Source organism: Ambystoma mexicanum, chromosome 5p (assembly GCF_040938575.1).
Source record: "Ambystoma mexicanum isolate Mex_15411 chromosome 5p, UKY_AmexF1_1, whole genome shotgun sequence".
NCBI lineage: Eukaryota > Metazoa > Chordata > Amphibia > Caudata > Ambystomatidae > Ambystoma > Ambystoma mexicanum.
The window spans coordinates 1210272037-1210295250 of NC_090930.1; the positions used below are offsets into that span (position 1 = coordinate 1210272037).

General features: G+C 46.1%; 1 protein-coding gene across 1 annotated transcript in view; it reads right to left on the bottom strand.

Moving 5' to 3' along the window:
* VPS4B (vacuolar protein sorting 4 homolog B) overlaps nt 1-23214 on the bottom strand; it is a 582532-nt gene that overhangs the window by 207478 nt on the left and 351840 nt on the right. Inside the window, exon 8 of the mRNA XM_069613692.1 lies at nt 15464-15545. Coding sequence (XP_069469793.1) covers nt 15464-15545 — 82 coding nt within the window. The remainder of the gene's footprint in view (nt 1-15463; nt 15546-23214) is intronic.

Genomic DNA, 23214 nt, shown 5'->3' on the forward strand with positions numbered 1-23214 from the left:
CCCCAAACCCTCACCAGAAACAACCGCAACATTACTTTACAAAACCTCTGCCCACTTATAGACAATATCTGTACCCCTACAAACTACGCCAACCTAGATGCAGAGAAACTCGCTGACCTCTACAACAAAACGTTAGAATCAGCAATAGACACCATCGCCCCACTCAAACTCACCAAAGCCAAACCGGCAGCTCATATGAACAAATGGTTCACACCAGAGCTAAAAATCCTCCGAAACTCCAAACGAGCCGCAGAAGCCACCTGGAGAAAAATGCCCAACCTCTCCAACAAAACTCAACTCTCGATAGCAGCCACCACCTACAAAACTGCTATCCTTAAGGCCAAAAAAGAGACATATGATAACAGAATTGAGAACGCCAAATCCAAAACAAAAGAGCTCTTCAATATCCTTAGGGAACTCGAATCCCCCCCCACTCTGGCTGAAACCTGCGTGAAAGATGCAGACTGGTGTGAGAGGATTCAAAAAGCCCTTGCAGACAAAATCACCATGTTACAATCCAAAATCGAACAGAAAAAGCTCAGCCTATCCAAAAAAACAAACCACCCTCCGCCCACCACCCCCAAAACACCTACTTGCCCCCCCTTCTCCTTCTCACCAGTTTCCACTAAAGAAGTGGAAAGCATCATTAAGGGCCTCAAGCCCTCTAGATGCCAAGGGGACTCATGCCCAGCTCCCATCATCCAAGAAGGCGCCAACACTCTGGCCCCCTTCATAACAGCCCTCATCAATGCATCCTTCAAATCAAGCTCAGTGCCCAGTAGCCTCAAGGAGGCCTGGGTCATGCCAATTCTAAAAAAACCTAATCTAGACCCCAATAACCCAACTAATTACAGGCCAATCACCACCGTTCCCTACATCCTAAAGATCCTAGACAGAGTGGCCTACCTGCAAATACAGAAGCACCTGGAAGACAACAACCTCCTGGGTCTCAGACAATCCGGCTTCAGGCCAAGGCATGGAACAGAGTCAGCCCTACTGGACCTAAAAATCCAGATGGACGAGGCAAAGGACAAGGGTAATCTAGCCATTCTCCTACTGCTAGATCTATCAGCTGCCTTCGACCTCGTCAACCATCAGATCCTCACAGAACATCTGATGACCTCAGCGGCCTTCTCTAACCAGGCGACTGCCTGGATCCAGTCCTTCCTAACCAACCGAACCACCCGAGTCTTCTCCCCAGGGGCATCAGCACTCCCTGTCCCCATCACCTGTGGCGTTCCTCAAGGCTCGTGCGTCTCGCCGACCCTATACAATATCTTCACAAAGCTATTGTTTGACCGCCTAGATAATCTAGGTGTCACTTACACAAACTATGCTGACGATACCCAGGTTCTCATCACCCTATCAGGGTGCTACGACGAGGACTCCACCAAAATCAACAACCTTTATTTAGAGATCCAAGCCTGGATGGCAGAGCACGGCCTATGCCTCAACGATGAGAAAACTGAGCTCCTCATTGTCGGCTCCCAACCCCGGCTAAACAAACTAGACCCCCGTTACGCGTCCTTCAACATAGACGGTAACCTAATCACAGTAGCCAAAGAAATTAAAACCCTTGGGGTTTATCTAGACTCTACTCTCTCGCTCAAAAGACAGGTGAACGCAACTGCCTCTTCAACCGCTTACACCAATAAGCTCATCAACGCCTGCAAACCTTTCCTATCACCTTCTAGCTGCATTACACTAGCCAGAGCGTTAGTGCTCTCAAAAATTGACTACTGCAACACCCTCTTTCTTGGCTCATCAGAACACAACCTGAACAAACTACAGGTACTTCAAAATAATGCCATCAGAGCAGCCCTCAGTATCCCACGAAACGCCCACATCTCCAGCTTCAGACAAGATGCTCACTGGCTCCCAGTACGAGACAGAATCTCCCTCAGATCCCTCGTCATCGTCCATAAATGCCGCTCTAACGACGCACCCAAATACCTGGCAGACAAGTTCCACAATCACACCTCAACTAGACCAACTAGAACTCCATACGCACACTGCCTCTCTGTTCCCAAATTCTCCCTAAAAAAAGCAGGCGGCGCCAGCTTCCCGGTCCTAGCTGCCAAACTATGGAATGCTTTGCCACCATACCTTAGAGCAGAACCCTCATTTTGGACTTTTAGAGCCAAAACAAAAACATGGCTTTCCAACAAAAATGCCGTTTAATGCACTTTCTCTCTGCTTGCCTTTGTTGACCACCTGTAACCCGGTCTACTAAGCCGTTGTTTTTTCACAATCTGTACTGTATATTTTTGCCATGCTGTAACTGTTTTTAAGTCTCCGGCGCCCAGCTACCCCAGGGTTCGGTGCGCGGTACAAATAAATAAACTAAACTAAACTAAACTAGTGTGCTCTAGGCGTGAAGAGCAGATCTCTCTTGGCAAGAGCGTAGGACAGTGCGATGCAGTTTACGATCCACTTTGAAATAGCTGATTTAGAGACAGAGTCTCCTTCTCTACCAGCTGCCAACGGAAACAAAAAAAAATGGTTTGTCCTTCTTAGTGGTCTTGTCTTTTCCAGGTAATAGATAACTGCTCTCCTTACATCCAGTGAGTGGAGGCTTCTTTCTGCCACGTTAGTGGGGTTCTGGAAAAAGGTGAATTGTGACAAATGGGTCTTGAACTGAAATGGCTTGCAGTTCACCAACTCTCCTTATTGATGTGATCGCCACCAAGAAGATGGTCTTGTAGGTGAGTGCTTTACGACTAGCCGTATGCATAGGTTCAAAGGGAGGCCCCATTAGTCTAGTAAGAACCACGCTCATGTCCCATCCGGGAGCTGGGTTGGAAATAGAGGCATGAATTCTTTTTACCCCTTCCATAAATGCCTTAATACTGGAATTTCCCACCACAAAACCTTTTTTTTTTTTAAATAACGTGTTAGTTTGGGTTTACAAACCTTTACATTATATTATTATCAATACACAAAACATTCATCCATTTCCTTTAAAATGTGAAAAGCTTTTTTTGAGATGTCGTGTATGCTGAAAATGCAGGTAAGTGGACCTTTAAGGAATTGAAAACCAGACCTGAATCTAGCAGGCTAGTTCGGTACAGGACAATATGTGTTGGTGTGCATTCAATTGGATTGATGCTCTTGCCATTACACCAGTTGACAAATCGTCTCCATTTGCTGGAGTAGCAATGTCTGGTGTTCAGTTTCTGTGCTTCCCTTAGTATGTCCATACATCTTTGAGTGAGTTGGAGGTGTCCGAACTTTATGACCTCAGGAGCCAGGCTGCTAAATTGAGAGTCTTAGGGTATGGATGTAGTGTCCTCCCCTTGTCTTGCGACAGCATGTTGTAAGGGCATGGCAGATTCTTGGGAAGGGAGACTGACATTGCCATTAGATGGGCGAACCAAGTTTGGCGGGCCCATATTGGGGCCACCTGAATCATTGTGACTGGTTCCTAGTGCAACTTGCGCACTATCCTGTTGAGCAGGTGGAGCCTTGGGGGGGTGGCAGGGAGAGGGGTTGTTGGAGTTGTGGGTGGAGGGGAGGTCAGAGCATAGACACATTAACCTGACCATGCTATCCAGGGACCGTTCCACTTGTAGCGGTTCTGCGGGTACCTGGAGGCATAATCTGGGCATTGTGCGTCCTCCAGAGTTGCGGACAAGTCGATCTCTGGGAAGCCCCAGTCTGCGAAGACGTTGAGAACAATGTCTTTGTGTAACTGCCACTCGTACTCTATGGGTAGTGGGAAGTCTCTGCTGAGTACGTCCGCCAGAAGATTGAGCGCCCACGGAACGTGTTGTGAAAGGAGGAGCATGTGTTTGAGAGCCCATTTCCATATGTTCTGTGACAGTTTGGCTAGCCCTGGAGAGCGAGTCCCCTCTTGCTTGTTTAGGTAATTCGTGGCCGTACTACTGTCTGTGAGGACCAGGACTGTCTTCCCCTGGAGGTGTGGTTGAAATGCCTTCAGGTCCTTGAACACAGCTAGCAGTTCCAACAGGTTGATGTGGTTGGTTGCTACCGCTCGGGACCACACATCGTCTGATGCAGGTGAGCCCCCCACAACGTCAGAGATGCGTCTGTGGTAAGAGTGGCTTCTAATACTGGGGTGGTGAAGGTTTTCCCCTGCAGAAGTTTTTCCCTTGACCACCACTGCAGAGACTGAACGAGGGCTGCCGAAATAACCACTAGATCATCTCATTGTCCGCTGGCCTGACACCATTGGCTCGAGAGCCAGTCTTGCATGGGGCACATGTGCAGACGTGCATGTGGAACTAAGTAAATGCAGGAGGCCATCATCCCCAACCGTCACATGGCTTTGTGTACGGTCGCCTCATGACTGGCTACATAGTGAGGGATCTGGAACAGCATGTTTTTAACCCTCTCGTTGGAGGGAAAGACGAGGCAGTCTTTGGTCCGAATTAGAGCCCCCAGAAACTGTCCGACTTGGCTGGATTTTTTCTCTCGCCTGAAGAGGAGGTCTACGTCTTCTGGGTATTTGTTAGGCATGTTCCATACGAATCTCCTGTTATTAGCCAGTCGTCTAGAGAAGGGTAGACTGGGATAGACTGCCTGCGCAGGTGAGCAGCTACTACCGCCAGTACCTTCGTAAACACCCGTGGAGCTGATGCAATGCCGAAGGGAAGAACCTTCAACTGATAGTGCTGTGTCCTCTATCATGAACCTTAGGTACTTTCTGTGCGCTATCAACATTGAAATATGAAAGTATGCATCTTCCATGTCCAATGTTGCCATGTAATCCCCCTGCACCAGCAGAGGAATTACTTCGTGCAATGTTGTCATTCTGAACCTTTGTGGTTTGACAGATTTGTTAGCTGGGCGCAGGTTAACAGGGTGCATGGAGAGATCCTTTTTGGGTACAAGGAAGTACACTGAATAAATCCCATTCTTTACCTGGTGAATTGGGACAACTTCTAGGGCGCCCTTTTCCTGCAGGATTTGCAGGTGTTCTTGTGATAGGTGTCTGCTCTTTGGTGGATGGTATCGAGGTGACCGATGGAACTCAATGCAATAATCGTGGGCGACAGTCTTGAGCACCCGCTGGTCTGATGTGATCCCCTCCCATGCGTGAATGAATGATGACAACCTTCCCCCGACCGGGGAGGTGTGGGAGGGGACCTGGACTGGCGAGTCATTTTGATGCAGAGGCCGGGGAGCCTCTTGGGGTGGAGTTTCTGCCTCTATCCTTGCCTCTGCCGTCTCCTTTGCTGATATTGGCTGTTGCCAGCTAAACCTTGTCCGGAGGATCATGGGGTACCTGCACCAGATTGCCCGTGTGGAGATCAAGAGAAGGACTGACCTCGAAAGGACTGGCGTGAGTTTGCATCACTTCGCTGCTGGAAAGGCTTGGCTGTAATCTGGTTGAGGGATTTCAGCGTCTCATGTTTTTATTTCGCCGTTTCCAAGGCGTCATCCACAGCCTTACCAAACAAGTTAATCTTCCACTGGCTTATTTATTATAAAGGGGGCCTGAGTCTTCAGCTTGAAACCTGAATTTTTTAGCTAGGCATGTCTCTCGAGGAGAGTTCCCTGAGCCAGAGTGTGTCCCTACCATTTCAGCAGAGAATGTTGTGGGTCACCCGACTACCCTCAGAGACGACCGCCAGCAGGTGTGAGCGCGTGGGTTCAGAGACCTCTTGGAAGCCTCCCTGAAGCAGGCCCCTTTGCACGTCACTATAACTAGCGAGAAGGGTGTTATTAGTCACAATTCTGGTAGAGTAAGCTGCAAACGGGGTGATACACTTGCCAAGGGCATAACACTTGCCAAGAGCATAGAGCTTTTTGCAGTCCTTATCGGGGGGAGTCTCTGCCGTCAACAGTGGCACCCCAGCCCTTTTTCTCTCTACAGGATGGCATTAAAAAACAGTTGGTCATCTATTGGCGATGACTGCCTCCGTTTAGGCGAGAAGGGCGGATCCAGCTAAATAATATCTGTGTCTGGAGTAGGAGTGGGTGAGAGCCAAGGGCCTTCATCTGCTGGTTGATTTGTCCCCCAGTCTGGACACTGGTCAGTTATGTCCAGACCAAAAGGATTGTCCTCATGACTAAGAGGATCTTCATAGTTTTCTTCTGGCTCAGAATATTCAAATACTTCAGCCTGATGAGTTTGTGTCTGAACTGGGAGCTTCTGCAGCTTTTGTAGAATGGGGCAGGAATCTTCCTCCCTAGGTTTCTTTGGAGTAATGAATCTTTCTGAAAAATCTATGAATTTTAACATATTATCCATGTAATTTTGAAACCTCGGCCTAGTCCACAGGGATGAAGCAGAGGGGTCTGGAGGAGGGAAAGGCTTTTCGGAGGGGGAGGATTTACCAGTCAAAGTGCTGGAGAGGGGCTGGGGACTCTCAGAGTATCCCTCTTGGCGAGAGGGTGAGCTTCTGGGCCGTTCCGCTGCCGAACCATGGCCGCAAGACTCTTGTGCAATGTCAGAGGCTGTATGATGGATTTCGACGTGCCTGTAGGCATCATCGCGGTAGTCGACTTCATCGAAGCCTTAGGAGCCGACGTGCTCTTGGAGGGCATGTCAGCACTTATGTGCCTTGTAGTGGAGAGGCCCTTATGAGTAGAATGCCCAGCCGCATGCCGAGAAGACAGTTGCAGGGTGGGCGCTTGACCCAAAGGTTCGGTAGGTAACATTGAAGTTTTCGGCGGGCCTGTTGCCGTCTGGTGCTTGTGTGGTTTGTGCGATTTTCATTGGATGCTGCGTGGGTGTCCCTGTCGCTGGGGTGTAAACGCCCCATAACAGTACCGGTGCTCTATCAGCGCTGGCCTTGAGCATGGCCTCCAGGTCGGAGCCATGGCTGCCGCTAGAGTCCTCGTCATCCGAAGTGACAGTGCCCACGGGGAACAACTCTCGGTCTGCATTGCGTAGGCCGCCCCCCGCTTTGTCCGCCTATATTTTAAATTCATTGGACAAAAATGTTTGCAGGACTTACAGGAAAGCTCGCGATGGGTGTCTTTACAAGGGTATTTTTCTGTTGCATGACGTACATATAAATAGAGTCCTCTCTATAGTAGATGTAAAGGGCAGCCAGACCAGAAACGGGAAGAGAGGGGAAAAGGAAATGCATTTTCAGAAAGAATCAACCCAGGGGCCCAACTCTCCATACTGTACAAGCCTGGTCAGAGGGCAGAAGCAACGCGATCAACAGATGTCGATCGATGAACCAGTCGCCGAACAGCAGTGGATCTCTTCGGCGTCGGGGTCCACGAAGTAGCCGAAGAGAAGCCGAAGACTAGATGACCATCGTTTGTGGGACAACGAAATAACTTTTGCAAATCAACTCTTGCGAGCTCCACATAAGGCTACCAACTAGTTGGGCGGAAAAAAAACAATCTGAGGGACCTTGACGTACGAGGGATTTTGGGTACACTACACATCACGTTAGGGAGAGTGTACCAGTCAAGCCCATGTCGACGTCCCCTTTCGATCCGCGAAGGAAAGATGCAATAATCCGCAATTACCACTAGATGTTGGACTATATGCGCAGCATGTGATTTTAAGCAGATTAACAACCACCAGAATCAAAGTTACACACCAACACATAGCAAGTAAGAACTTCGTATAATTTCTCTGCAGAGGCCTTTAGGGAATGAGTGTTCTCAGAGGAAGAAGGGGGATACTGGTGGTCCAGGAGCAAGTTGCAGGCAGGTCAGGATACGGCAGAACTGTAGGAAAGTCAGAGTTCTAGGATTTCTATCAGACTTTAGGGTTAGTAAAAGTGTTCAGAGACTTCGTAGAGGGGTCCCTAGATAAGATCCGGGGCAAACGGTATGGGCCAACTGCCAACACCACAAATCGCCACCCTAGACACACAGGAGCGACAAGACTTTAGTTAAGTATTTACTCCAAGCCACACAGTACCTCAACAGTGAAGAAGAGCTTTCAAATGGATGTCTTGATGATGCAGTAGCACAGGACCAGGTCTGTGGATTCTTGGTCATAGTGACGAAAGACTGGACACTGGATGAGAACTTGCAGTAGCAGTCGACAGAAAAAGCTCCCAAAGGATTCTTCGGTCTTCAGTCCTTCTCGCGTCTGATTTTGGCACCTTTTTCAAGATACTAGATGAAGGACAGTTGTCACTGATTTAACTCGCCTCGCTATCTCGATCGAGCACTCTGGTGAGTGTTAGGGAGAATTCTCAAAATGTGCTAATTCCTCTCTACCTTAGAGACCCCCAGCTCTTTTGCTAAACTTTGGGGCTTTGAGCTTTTTTATTCTGTTTGTTTTCTGTGTTTATTTCTCTTAGTTATGGAGTTTAAGACAACTCCATAGGCATCATCTTTTTTATTTGCGTCACATATCACCCTCAGTGCAGTGACACAGGGATGTCTTTTAGACTTTCAAAAGGGTTAAATACCTTCTATGGGATTAACTACTGTTTCCCAGAGAATGTTAAGTTTAATTGATGGCGCCTTAAGCCCCTTTGTTTAAACAGGTCTCAGTCTTCTTTTTTCGCCATTTCATTTTGGAAAGGTCCTTATAGTGTATGCATCTGCGCGCCATGTGAATGGGGTTAATAATTTGCTGAAGAAAAAGAAAGTGTTTCACATGTTACAGGACATGCATGCTGACATCTGTTTCTTACAGGAGACTCATATTTTGGCGGATGAAATTTCTAGGTTGGAGAAGGAGTGGGTTGGTTCGGCTTAAGGCTCTTCCTTTTCTTCAAGGTCGAGAGGCGTTGCCATTTTATTTCGGAAGAAGCTACCTGTTAAAATTTTAAGGGAGTGTGTGGATAAGGATGGTACGATGGTCGCCTTGTTGGTTGAGATTCAGGGGGAATTGTTAACTCTCTGCAATGTGTATGCTCCTACAGTGGACGATGGCTCCTTTTTTAGAATGGTTGCACAGACCCTTTTAGACTTGAATAATTCTAATATTCTACTGGGAGGAGACTTTAATACGGTGGTTGATCCATTGCTTGATAGAAGTCTAGTCAGGCGGGTGGCACGGTGTGATCATCATCAGGCACTTGGTTTGCTCTTGGAGGAACACAATTTGAAAGATACTTGGCGTCTGGAACACCTGGACAAACGTCAATACAGTTTCTTTTCTAGTGCTCATGGTGTGTTTTTTAGACTAGACATGATTTTTACTGGTGGGAATGTGTCGGAAAGCATTGTCTCACGTGATATTGGTAATATTTTATTGAGTGATCATGCCCCTATTGTGATGCATTTGAGCCTTAGATTTCGGTGTGAGAGGGCTTTCTCTTGGAAACTGAACACCTCCACCTTACTGGATGATATATTGGAGCGGTTTGTTTCGGAAGCAACCTATTTTTTTATGGAGAAACGCTCAGATGAGGTCAGTGTGGTGAACACGTGGGAAGCCTTTAAATGCTGAATGCGTGGAGTTTGTTTAGGGCCGTCTAGTGGTAAACGGAAGAGAGAGGAGAGGAAAAGGCTAGATCTTGATCTATGTATTGGTGAGATTTCTCGTGATCTGATGCTTGATCCAACTGACTCAGTGAAATTGGCAAATTTGAAACGACTTAAAAAAGAAATGGAAGACCTTTTGTCGCTGAGGGCAAAGCGTGGCTTGTTCTATTCTAAGTGTACTTATTTCGAAAAGGGTGAACGTTGCGACAGATGGCTGGCATACCGGTTGACGAAAAGGATGTCTGAGTCAGCAATTGCTTCTACGGTTGACCGGGAGGGTAGAATTTTAACACAATTTTTCGTGACTTTGACGAGAATCTGTATAGCAATGAGGCTGGTGTCACTGGTAGGGGTGAGGACTTCTTTGGCAATTTCAACCTGCCTAAGATTCAGGATGCTGAGCGTGATCTTCTTGGTGGTATGATAACGGTTGATGAGATTAAAAGTGCGATTTCAGGGCTGAATGTGGGTAAATCCCCGGGCCCATAGGGCCTCCCTTGTGAGTTTTATAGGGTCCTTCCGAACTCGGCATTAGAGCTCTTGAGAGATAGGTTTGTTTCTAGCAAACTGGATGGGGTATTGCCTAAGAGTACTAACCATGCTTCTATCTCAGTTTTTTTGAAAAAAGGAAAGGACTGTAATCTCCCTGCAAGTTATCGTCCGATCAGTCTTATCAATACCGATAAGATTTTTGCCAAGGTCCTTGTGATGCGTCTGGTGCACTTCTTACCTGCTTTGATTGATGAAGAACAATCCGGATTCATGAAAAATCAACGTACATCTAGTAATATCAGGAGATTGTTACTGACCATAGAAATTGCGGATAGAAAGGGCTGTGATGCCGCTGTCCTTTCCCTTGATGCGGAGAAAGCTTTTGACAGGGTTAGTTGGGATTACTTGTACTCGATACTGAGGAGGATGAATCTGGGTGAGGATTTCATTTCTTGGGTTGCTCTTCTATATGCCAGACCAACGGCTGACGTTAAGAGTAATGGGGTGGTATCAGAACCTTTTTGTTTGGAGCGGGGCACGCGTCAAGGTTGTCCTTTTTATCCTCCGTTATTCATTTTAGCGATTGAGCCTCTTGCAATTTGCATCAAAAATTAACCGAATTTACAAGGTGTTGATTGTTGGGGTGTTGTACAAAAGGCTTGGCTTTGTGCAGATCTCTTGTTGGTGTTGCAGAATTTGGAAGTGTTCTTGCCCTGTCTGATGAGGATTTTGTCTGATTATCATGATTGTTCAGGCTACAAAATTAACCGCTTGAAGTCAGAAGTGTTGCCTCTGTCGAATAGGTGTGATAAGATTCTGGTTACGGGGCTGGGGTTTACTTGGTGTGATGTGCGCTTGCGTTATTTGGGGGTATGGTTAACGTATCCTGTCTACCTTATGGTTGATGAAAACATCAGTGTGGTTATTCGAGATTGTAAATTGGATTTGGAAAGGTGGTCGTTGCTTAATCATTCCCTGTGGTGTAAAGTCAATGCCCTGAAAATGAATATGACACCCAGGATTAACTTTGAATCTAGCATGCTTCCATTGAAAATCAAGAGTTGTTATTGGAGTGATTTGGACCGTCTTGTTCAGGAATCCTTATGGGACAAAAAACCACCAAGACTTATTCTATGGAAGTTGCAGCTTCCAGTCCATTTAGGTGGTTTAGAGGTTCTGAATTTTAGGGCATACCATTTGGCCTTTTCTGCTCATTCTTTTGTTCCGTTTTTGAAAGGTGAATTGGACAGCTGGGCAGTGGCGGAGTCGAGTGCCTATGGACCGCTGGGCCCGGAAGCCTTGTTGACCACTAATACAAAGATTCCTGGTGGTAGTATGTTGGCAACGTCATTTTTGCGCAACTCATGGATTGAAGTCTTATCATTGCTAGGTTGTGACGCATTTAAGTGCAGGAGTGCCTCTATCTGGCTGAATCCTGGGATTAGGGATAATTCAAGGACAGCTTTTTGGACTGTATGGTTTTTAATGGATATTAAACAGGTCTCTGATTTGGTGAATGATGATCGGTGGTTGACTGCTGCTAAGCTGAGAGAGAGATGGAATTTTGATGGATTATCAGACTCTGCTTATAGACGCCTGAAGAGGGCTGTAGGTGAGGTGGACTGGTCTGATTATTTGGATGTGAATGCTTTTCTGACTGATTCCAATGGGAAGGGAGGTGGTCTGGCCAGTAGGCTGTACAAGCTAATCGTGTCACATTATTGGAGTAATGACAATTTACGGCGAGTTTGGAGTGAGAGAATTGGGTCTGAGATTGATATCAATGCCTGGCAGAATATGTGTGGCAATGTCTCCTTGTGTTCGCTGAATCTGAGTGAGAGGTCTCGACAAATTAAGATTCTGAATCGCGTGTATTGGTGTCCTGAAACACTTCATAAAAGAGGCATGACTGACAGTGAAGATTGTTGGGGTTACGTTCAGGAAGTTGGATCGCTGGCTACACATGCTGTGGAGCTCTGTGCGGGTCAGAGATTTTTGGAGTAAGGTCTGTGATGTGTGTGGCGAGATTTCAGGTGGAGGGTCTGTCCTGGATTTTAGGACGGTAGTCCTGGGTGACTATTCTGGGTTGGCTGATGTTAGCTCCGCCCTTAAAAAGTGTATTTTTAGGGCATTCATTGTGGCCAAACGGCTGATTCTCCGAGGGTGGAAAGGTCGGGTCCCTCCTTCCTTCGAGGAATGGATCCAGGAAATGCATTGCCTGTCAAGGACAGAAAAGTTGATTTACAAATTGAAATGTAAATTGTCTTCATATGAGAAGATCTGGAATGTGTTTAATGATTTCTTTTAGTTTTCATGCATTCTCTTCTGTAGTTTTGCTTGTTGATATGTTATCTTTTCTGTATATATTGTAAAAAAATAAATTAAAACCCAAAAAAACCCCCAAAAAAAACACTAGGTTTGGTCCTTTTGTTTCTATGCCTTTGGCGGGCTTCAGGATTGAAGACTGCCTCTGGTGCCTGAGTGTCTGGGGTGGCCAGGATGTGAGGGAGGTGCCCAAAAACTCCCTGTGCTTAGTCTCCTAGGAGACCCAAATGCATTCTGGCGTGATTGGCTGACTGACTATCTGGCAAGGACAGCCACTCTGCTGGGTGAGTGGCAGCTAGGCTGGAATGAAAGGGACAAAACTGTTTAAAAGGCCAGTCTCTTGGACTGGAAAGCAGAGTCGACCACTGGAAAGAAAGAACCGAAGACGAGCTGGAAGAGGACGGCTGCTGCAACTCCTGGACCGTTGGTTTGCCCGGTGAAGCCCTGCTGCAAGTCCGAATTGCCAAGTTCATCTCGACAGGGAAGCCTCTTACTTTGAGTTGGTGGGACCAATCAACTTGTAAGCCACCTGGATACCATTCTCGGAGCTGGTTAGGATTAACTAGGGGGAAGGACACCAGCTTGTGTGCTTGACGACAGCTACTCGAACTGAAGATATTCCATTTTGCCAGCTTGTTTGAACCATCCCCGTGCAGTGCAGGAGTCCCACTGACATCCTCGCTCTTGTCCCCATGACTGAGGATCACAAACAGCGAGATCTGCAGGAACTGCCAGGAACCAACGTCTTCAGCTGCATCTTTTTCTTCATACTAAGGTATGTGCCAACCCGATTGACAGAACTTAACTCTTGCGGTGAAATTCGTGGAACCTTCCCAACTTGCAGGCCTAATCAGCTTGTGACCCAACATATGATTCTTTTTTGTACAAACTACTTCTGAGAACTTTGGCAAAGACTTTACCGTTTACTACAAGAACTGCTCTTTCCTATCCAAGACACTAGCCCATTGACTTTGGCCTAGGCCTATTGAACTGAATCGAGTCCTCTAGTGAACTGAAACTATTTGCACTGCCTAAGAAAGTATTTGTGATCTATTCTATTAGCTTGTACCTTTGTCCTCCCATTTAAAGTGACTGAAATGCCATTTTGCTCCTATTTCAGGAGAGCCTAATTTACTTAGAAACGTATTGGTTTGGTACTGAAGTGTATTTGTGTATGATATTAAGTTGCCTCGTTCTAGTGAATGCTTTCTAAATGACTAATAAATTAATAAGCGTTTTACCAAGAAACCTTGAGTGTAAGTGTCTGCTTGAACCACTGTGATTGTAAGATCTCTGTGTAACCTCTTTTACTGCTCACATTCCCTCTTGCGATAAGCCTGGCTGCTCAGCTCGCTACCACAAACTGTGTAGTACAGACTTACATCAAAGGTTGGTTTTGCTTACACCTGTAGTCCTAATTGTATGTGGTGTTCCCAGAGGGTACTGCATGCAATTCTGCCTAATCGTGAGGGGACTTCAAGGAGTGGAATCGTTTCTCTGGACAGCCAGCAGGAGTCCACCAAAGTTTCATCAAGATTTATTCTTCGGAAGATGGTGCACTGCACTCAGGCTCAAGGTCCCAGGGTATTGGCGGTTTCCAGTACTGGAAGGCCACAGCTCGTCCTTTGACGGCTCAAAAGATCTTCTTAAAACTGAATGGTCCCACCAGTCTTGGGGTCAGAGTTGTCGTCTTCAGGACTCCTGTTGCATCAAATAAAGGGGCAGCACAAGCATCAGTTATACAGCAGACATCGCTGGTCGCTGGAAGTAGCTACAGCAGTCTTTTCTTCTTAATCGGATTCAGCTCCAGTGGTCGATTTGTTTTCAGCTTCCAGATCCAGACCAGCTGATTCAGGGACACGTACACATCCTCTGCAAACTCTTCCTGCAGTTTACAGAAAGGAGCGTGTGGCTGTCCAATTATGACAGCCAACACCCCAGTGGGGATTAGATTCTCTCAGGCACATCAGAAGACCAAGACAAGCAGAGTTGAAGACCCCTCCCTCACTTTCTGCCTTCACAGACACCCGGGCGCGCCGGCGGGCTGCACAAAGGGTTCCCACCAAAGAGAAAAGTGCAACCAGAACCTTCCCAACCCAAGATGGCAGAAGGACCAAAAAGGGACAAGCTTACTAGAAATAGTCAGCAGCTGTAATGACAGCCAGTGAGTAAAAATTACACAAAATTCAGTAAAGTATGTCCACTGCCACCAGCCAACATAGTAAGCTTGTCGCTGTAACAAATTTTACAGGAGTACTGAGAAAGGGGATACCATGCATCTCTCCAGCCTCCACGTAAGGTGGGGTGTTGATGGTTCAATGTAAAATGTAGAGGGGATACAAATCCCTCTCTACCCTTTAGAACATGTGTTTTGCTAGGGAAGTCAAGAGAAAATAAAAAGGGAAGCCCAAGGGGTACCCCAGCAACACTGCACAGAAAGCACTGTGTGCTGTAGTAATAAAATGTAGATGCCCAAAAAGTTATAGGCAAGTATAGATTCAAAAATAAACTTTGGAGAGTCAGAAAATGACACCCATTAAAAAAAAAAAAGTAAAAAGGAAGGGTGAGTGGGGAAGAAGGTTCCCATTCACAGGAGCATAAAAAAAAATCCCCAAGTACAGCATAAATTGCGGGGGGGTCGCACATGTGAAGGTATTTGGCATATAAATGAAAATCTAATCTAATACGCGACAGGTCTAGTAATATGATGACATACTCTAGCAAAAGTCGCCTTTCACTAGAAAGGCGAGAGCATGCTTAGCTATGCAAAAGCGCTGCTCCAAGTGTGACCTGCACAGTGCAATGAATCATGTACCCCTATACAGGCTAGAGCTAATGGGTCAAACATGGCGTACTGGTAAGCTGAATATAGTGTCACAAAATGGTAACGTCGGTACTTATATGGAAATGGCTTAGGCGATTTTTTTCATCCACACAAGCAATGTATATCTAGAAGTCAGGAGTAACTATGTGATGCTGGTGTGTGGGGCTCATTTGTAAAAAGGATGAGATGCGGGACAGTAGAGTTGGGGCCGCAAATGTCTTTCGGCCTCTTTTGTGCAGCCATGTTCATTTCCATCTACAAAGGAGAATGTCAAATGTCTCTGAAGGAAAGGGAGGATGGGAATGCATTTCGTTTAAAATAGCCATACTATTTGATGCTTCTATACATTTCCGATGTGGAACAAACATTTTGCATGAACATAAACACAGTAAATTTATGAAGAAAACGGACTAAACACTTTCATTGTTTTCTGAGGCTTCCTACCTTCTTCGAATGGCAGAATCAAGAACCCAAGGAATGTTTGTTGCTCCCAAGACTAAAATGCCTTCATTATCCACTCCAACACCTGTAACAGACAAATGGATTATCTTGCAAATGTTAAGAAAATTACATTAAATACCATATATCCCAGATTTGGACTTAAGCTTGCACTCAATATTAGCTTTAGAGGCTTTGTAGTGATTCATTTCGGGTACATTTTACAATTTTCACTGTGCAAAGCCTGAAGAAAATATATATATTTTTTTAAACCATGTTTATTTTTGGGTCGAAGGCATACAGGTAATTTCAACATAACATTTGTCAACAATAATTATTTAGGGTTTGCTTTTTACTTGTGTTCATAACTTACAGTTCGTAGGAGTTCGCGTTGCCTTCAAGGATTTTCAGTTTTCAAATCCCTACCCCCGTCCCACGCTCGCCCCTTCCCTCCATCTCCCCTTCCCCTATAAATCCCTCACCCCCCCAACTTTAATCACTATTTCACACTTTAGAGTTCAGAGTGTTTATGATCTTTTCCTGACGTTAGTGTCTCAACGTCTTTATGTCTGGAAGCATTCAGATGACGTGCGTATTCCGGAGTAGGCGGGGTTTGAAGAAATGTCTGTCCCGCACATGTTCATGGAATGGGTTCCAGGTAGTTAAGAATCTTAGTTATTTTCCGGTACTGATAGCGCATATCTTCTCCATCGCCATTACTCCCCAGATCTTGATTCACCACCATGCTGAGATTGGGCCCTCTTTGTTTTTCCAGTTTTGTGCAAGGGTCATTCTTGCTGCTAATAATAGTGGAGTAATGAGCTTGGCTGTCGTTCCTGACATAGCATATTTACCTTCAATGGGGACTCCTAAGAGAATTGTTTTCGGAGATCTCGGCGGTTTAACCCCTGAAATGTCCTTTATGTGGCTTAGTATTTCCTTCCAACAGGCGACGGCTTTGGGGCATGTCCACCACATATGGAATAGGTCTCCCTTCTCACCGCAGTTCCTCCAGCAGTTTGGTGAATATGACTGATTTTATGAATGCGGTTCGGAGACATATACCATCTGAGGCATAGTTTGTAAGCGGATTCCTTTATCGTGGTGCATCTGGAGGCGCCGTGTGCACGTGCCCATATTTGGTTCCATTCCTCCTCTGTTAGTGGCTCTTGCATGTCTCTTTCCCAGTTCATTTTGTGCGTGAGATTGTCGGTCGGCTGGACGTTGGGGAGCAGTCTGTAGAATCTGGTGACCCCCCTTTGCCGTGTAGCCTTCCTGCAGTGACAGTTCTAGGCCTGATGGCGTTCTCGTGCCCGCTCTCTTCACCGTTGGGTGGGTTATCCAGTGCCTTATTTGTGCACATCTATAGCGCTCATTTTCTCCTATATTGAATTTCTGTTGACAGTCTGTGAAGAGCAATGGAGAGGCGTCTTTGTACATGTATTTCAGGTACATCTTTTCAGCCCCTGACCAACCCGCCCAATACATTCGTTGAAGACCCAGTGTGAAATCCGAGTTGTGCATCAGCGACATATATGGGCCCATTCTGCTCGGAATGCGTTTCTCTTTCCGGGCTTTATCCCAGCTTTGCATTTCCTAACTTCTAATAGCGCACCTCTACTCTCTCGGTTTACTTTTCTCAGGCTCAACAGGGTTATTAGGGGAGCTGATGGGGCTGTTTGTTCGATTCTACACCATCCTTTATGGTTCTCTGGTTTTGCCCACCTCAGCATTGGTGCTAGTTGTGCTGCCAAAATTTATCTGTCCATTTCTGGAGCTCCCAGGCTGCCCAGGAGGGGGAGCGCATTAGGATTAGTTTCTGGATCCTGGGTTTCTTACTGTGCCATATAAGTTTGAATATCGCGTTTTGCAACTCTCGGACCTTGGCTGGCGGTATGGGTACCGGTAGTGAAATTACATAAAAGGGACGAGGGAGAATGGTCATTTTGACAGCTGTGATGCGGGCAAACCATGACAGCTCCTGAGAGTCCCATCTGAGCATGTCTTCCTGTAGTTGTTTCCACTGCGGGATTATGTTTGCCTGATATAGCTTGTGTGGTTCTCTGGTAAGGTAGATCCCTAAGTATTCCAGTTTTCCCTCCATCCAGCTCATCGGGAATGTCCTCACCAATGTCTTAGTCTATTCTCTCCTTGCTGTTATGTTCATGGCTTTTGATTTGGAGAAGTTTATAGAGTTTGGAGTAGTTTATAGAGAACCTCGAGACCTGTCTGAATTCCTCCAGTTGAGCCATCGCTCTGGGCAACGTATTTTTTGGGTCTCCCATGAAGAGCATAATGTCGTCCGCGTACAGCGCTATTTTGTGGGTGAAGCAAATATATTTTACATGGGCTACTGATAGTTAATACTCTTCTATTCATTCTCCAAGTTCCACTCATGTGTTATATATATATTTTTTTGGTGGAGAAATCACTGTACAATGAAATGCTACCACTTCATAACTAAGCAATGCCTTCACTAGGAAAGCCAAATTAAGGCTGAGAGTCTGCTACCTACATCTGATGTCTAATAGAATAGGACAGTAATGCTCTAAAAAAAATATGAGTGCTGCAGCATAGGAGTCAGGGTCATGAAATATCTAGTCCGGAAGGACTAAATGGACTCCTCTAGATCACCATTGGTATCCATCACCTGTGGAGTCTCGCAGGGTTCCATCCTCTCAGTGATCTACAATCTATATATGGAGCCGCTGGGAGCCCTCCTAGCCACACACAACATCCACCAATATGCTGACGATGCACAGCTATACCTCAAGATTGACTCCATCAAGGACATCCATAGGCACAAAATCTGCCCCTCACAGATTCCAGCCTTGGATGTCTAGTACATACTTGAAGCTCAGCCCCTCCAGGACCGAATTCCTACTCCTCACCAACACCACCCAACACCCAGCCTTACAGACCTGGCTCTCAACCATGAACTCTGGGATTCACACCTAAACTCACCTCCTGCGCCAAGTCCCTCTGGTAACACATTGACAAACACCTCTCCTTCAAGACACACATAGCTAAGAAAATTCATACAACTTGGTATCCGCTCTCCCTCCTGTGGAAAATCAAGCCCTTCCTCCCTCCCTCCCTCCGTCCTGCCTGCCCTCTCTTCCTCCGTCCGGCCCTCCCTTCCTCCGTCCCGCTTTCCCTTCCTCCATCCCGCCCTCCCTCTCTCTGTCCCTTCCTCCCTCCCTCACTTCCTCCCTCCCTCCCTCCCTCCTTCCCTCCCTCCTTCCCTCCCGACAGCTTTAGAACCACTGTTCAAGCACTGGTCCTATCCCACCAGGATGGGCACAATGCACTCCTCCAAGGCCTCCCGTGCCCTCGAGAAGTGTCCTACACGCGGCCACATGCCTCAAGGGTTTACACAGATACCACCACATCACACCAGCCCGCATTGACCTTCACTGCTTCCACTGCATGCACAAATCACCTTCAAGTCTTGCTGCATCCTCTATAAGGTAGTCGCCCTCACGTCACCCAGCTACTTTGCAGAGAAAATCTGCATCTCCAGGGGACAGCGCACCACCAGAAGATCAGACACATGCAGAAATCTGCTGCAAAAAGAAAAGGACCAGAAAACAAGCCTTCTCTGCCTACGCCCCAAGACTATGGAACCTTATCCCTGTCAGCATCAAACTCTCCTCCACCACTTCAACAATTCAGAAAATAACTCAAGACCCACCTCTTCAAGGAATCTATCCGCCTCAAAACTTCAGCCATCCCTTGCCCTTCACGCCACCTGACTCGCTAGACACCACCCGCCCCTCAACTCTCTCCCACCCGGTACATCTGTATCCCTCTGTATCCCACCCCCTGCTGTATCTTTGTACAGTTGTTACCTCTGGAAAGCGCTCAGTTATGTATCTGTACTGTTGTATACCTGTAAAGCGCTCTGTGGATTCTCAAAGCCAGGTCCATGCTCAATGAATACCATAATAATAATCTAGTCACTGGTATCAGTTTAGAAGGCAGATGGCAAGCATGGCAGGTTATACTCTTTACTACAATCCAAGAGGAGTGTGGAAGAGGCAGGGCCATTTGAGGAAGACCGGTGGAGGACGGTCAGTGGCAGCTGGAGGATTGTTACAATAGAAGGGCATTAACATTCCCCACTAATGAGCGTGAGTGACTAAGCGTAGTGAGGGAGCACTGATGAACCTAGGGAGGCTTAAGGAGGGAGGTGAAAGGTGAGAGAAACCCCCGCCCCCCATCCCCCTGGAAACCTTTTAATATAATGGATTAAAATGGTGCCTTTGACAGGACAATCTGTGAAACCCTTTCTAAAAAAACATAAAATGTCCATGATGTTATGTAGGATAACAACAAAATTTCCCACAGATGCCAGGTCACCAACAGTAATACTGGTACGACGTTCACTCATCGCCCGTATTTCTTTCCGCAGTATTTTTTGCTGAAATATTTTGCCAGAAAAAATCTTTGGAAAATATGGCGGTGGGCGGAGTTAAGGGCATACAAGGGGTAGGGTGGGATACATAATAAGGGAAAGTTTGGGGCGACCTCCGAAATAAAAATATTCAATTGTTTTTTTTTCCGGCAAAAATATTCGGCAAATAAATGCAAAAAAAAAAGCAACCAATGAACATAGAACCGCAATCCCACTATTTCCACCAAGTACAAACACATGTAACTTATGTTGCCGTTTGCCCATGGATAGCAGGATTGACGCTTTAAGAAAACATTATCATGCTGCTGTTAGGCAAGATTGTATGCCGTAACCCTGTGGGAGACTACATCAGCCTTGTACTCTTGGCAATAGGTAACCCAACCTCTGGTACAGGCCTGTACTACACAAGTTGGTAGAGTGACTGAGCAGGCAGGCTTATCTCAAGAGGGGTCAATGTGAGCTGTAGGGTTGTAACAGATTCATAGTGACATTTATTCAAATACCACTTATACTCTGTGTCTTGATAAAACAATTATTTATTAATTTAACAGTCAGTTCTAAAATAGGCCTTCTTTAGAAGGGAGCAATATGCAACACTTAAAATACACTTCGACAATACACCACTTCAGTTCAATAAAGTAAGTAGATACCCTTTTGGGATGGCACACAGATGCTTCCTATACCCTGAGGTGACTTCATTAGTTAGGACACTGTGGACATTAATATGTCACTTTCACACTTCAATTGTAATACTGAAAGTATGCCATAAAGGAAAAGGTTAGGGAAGGAAACAATGGTTAACAAGTTTCTCAAACAGGTAAGCACTTTAGAATTCCCCCCACAAGCCAGAGAAAGATCCTGAGCAAAGCGCCTCCTACAGACCGATCACATTGATGAATAACGATGGGAAGATATTTTCTAAGGTTCTGGCATTTACATTGAGAAGGTTTCTCCCAGAAATAATAGCCCAACTCCAGACAGAATTTATCCCAGGGCGGGGGATACATAACATAGAAAGTGCCGACAGATCGGGGAGACATTATTGGTCATCTCATTGGACGCCCATAAAGCATTCGATCTATTGCATTGGGGGTATATTAGAAAAACACACACACCAGGGATTCAGCCCTAACTTTGTAACTTGGCCAATGGCCAACTACTAAAACCCGCTCACTCAATTGCATCAGATCGGCTAAAATACATATCACCAGAGGCATACGTCAGGGCTGCCTGCTATCACCCTTAGTATTCACCCTGTCGATGGAACCTTTTGCGGAATGAATCCGGCAAAAACCAAGGTTAGGGATTTACATGGTTGGTCCCCTTGATTTTCAACATCCTTTGGCAATAGGTTTATCCTAGTGGTTTTAGGTCACCAGATAACCGTAAGCCATCCCACTCAAAACAGTGATCGCCAAGTAAATTGCTATAATATTGTTACAGATCTTTACTAGGGTTGGCTTCACTAAATAAGCTGTGTCTGACAGAGGCAGCAACTTTATGCCTAACAATATGTAGGCCATGTGAAAGGAGTCTGGGGTGTCAAATCTTCATCCGCCTACCATCCACAAACCAATGGTCCAGTAGAGCGATTTAATATAACTCTCAAAAGCATGAATGGAGCTCTTGAGGAACCCCAGAGGATTAATTGGGACATTCTCCTACCATGCTTGCTATAAAGGTGCCTCAAGAAGGGGTTGGTTTTAGCCCCAGTGAACTTTAGTTACCTGGTCAGGGGACTCTTAGCCATAGTGAAGGAGGGGTGGGACCAAGAAAGAGGTTGGCCCTTCTCACAGCTCAGGCCAATAAGTTGACAACTGGTCAATCACTGGTATGACCAGAACGCTTCTCTTGTTAATTTCCCACTAGGCCAAGAAATCGTGATCATGAACCCTGTCGTTATCCTAGAGCACGAGTATGCAGACGTTGGCTCCCCAGACGTTTTTGACTCCAACTCCAGTGATACCCACCATTGACCTCTGGCTTGGCTGATGGGAGTTGTAGTCCAAAACATCTGCAGAGCCAAAGGTTATAGACCCCAGGCCTAGTTTCACATAAATGGACACGTCCTTGCAATATAGTTGAAAGATTTAGTAAGATGAACTATTTGGTGGACCTTGGAAGGCCTAACCAGGTGTTCCACATAAATATATTGAGGCTTTTATCCCAAGATTTGAAATGTGAGCCCTGCCTCTGGCTTCAAATAGGGAAGAAGAAGAATCTTCACATTTCCATGATCCGTTTCCAAGGCAGCCTTTCAGGCAGCTCCATTGAGGGTGTCAAATTGTCCCCTCAACAGAATCTGTAACAGTGTTGTGCAAACATTGCTTAGGAAAATTGCCCCCTTGTTCTCTCAAAATCCCAGCCTGACACTTTGGTGTCAGGATTAAAGACACTGGGGACAGTGTGCCTACCAAACAATAGTAGTTACAGAATGTCAGACAAGGTGAGATCACACATCAAGTCTGAGTTCACTAAGATGTTGATCTGGAGGTGATAGAGCCTCCCAAGGGTCCATGGTCCAGCCCAGTGATTCTGGTATCAAAAGCAGGAACCACCATTTTGAGGTCCTGTTTTGACTATAGAGCGCTTAATGCTGTCACCAATACAGATGCTCACCCCTTCCACGAACTGAGTCCGTCAATAAACTGGGTGCTGCCAAGTAGCTCTATACTTTAGACCTTACTATTGGCAAATATCCCAGACAGAAAATGCCAAGGCAAAGAACACATTCAACACCTGAGGGACTTCACTAGTATAGGGCAATGCTCTTTCGCTTAAAGAATACACCTGTCACATTCCTAAGGTTGGTAAATCATGCCCTGAATGGGTTAGAATATGATTTATGTATGGCATTTCTGAATGATAGTGCAGTTTTCAACCTTACTTGGAAAGACCGGATCAACCACCTGGGAATTGTGTTGCAGGTTATTCTGCAGGCCCCCTGTTCAGTGACTACATTGGGCATGGGGTTGGTGGGTTTGGGATTCAGGCTCTACCCAGTAAAAGCTCCCTGGGGAAACCCCACAACCAAGTTGATATCCTTTCTAGGCCTCACTTGGTTTTACAGGAACTTTATGGCAGACAATGGCACCATAGCTGCCCTTTTGACTGTAGTCACCCATCCAAAGAAGCCAAAAGAGTTGCTTGCTTATTGGCGTGAGAGAAGTCCTTTCAGGGCTTAAAAAATGACTTTTGCCAGCTCCCTGCTCTCAGGGTGCTTGACTACCAGAGACACCTCATTGTCAAAAAATGATGCCTGACTCATCTGAGCGAGGACGGCTCCTAATCCAAAGTCAGGGAACACCCTATATATTTTTATCAACCATCAGCTTAAGGA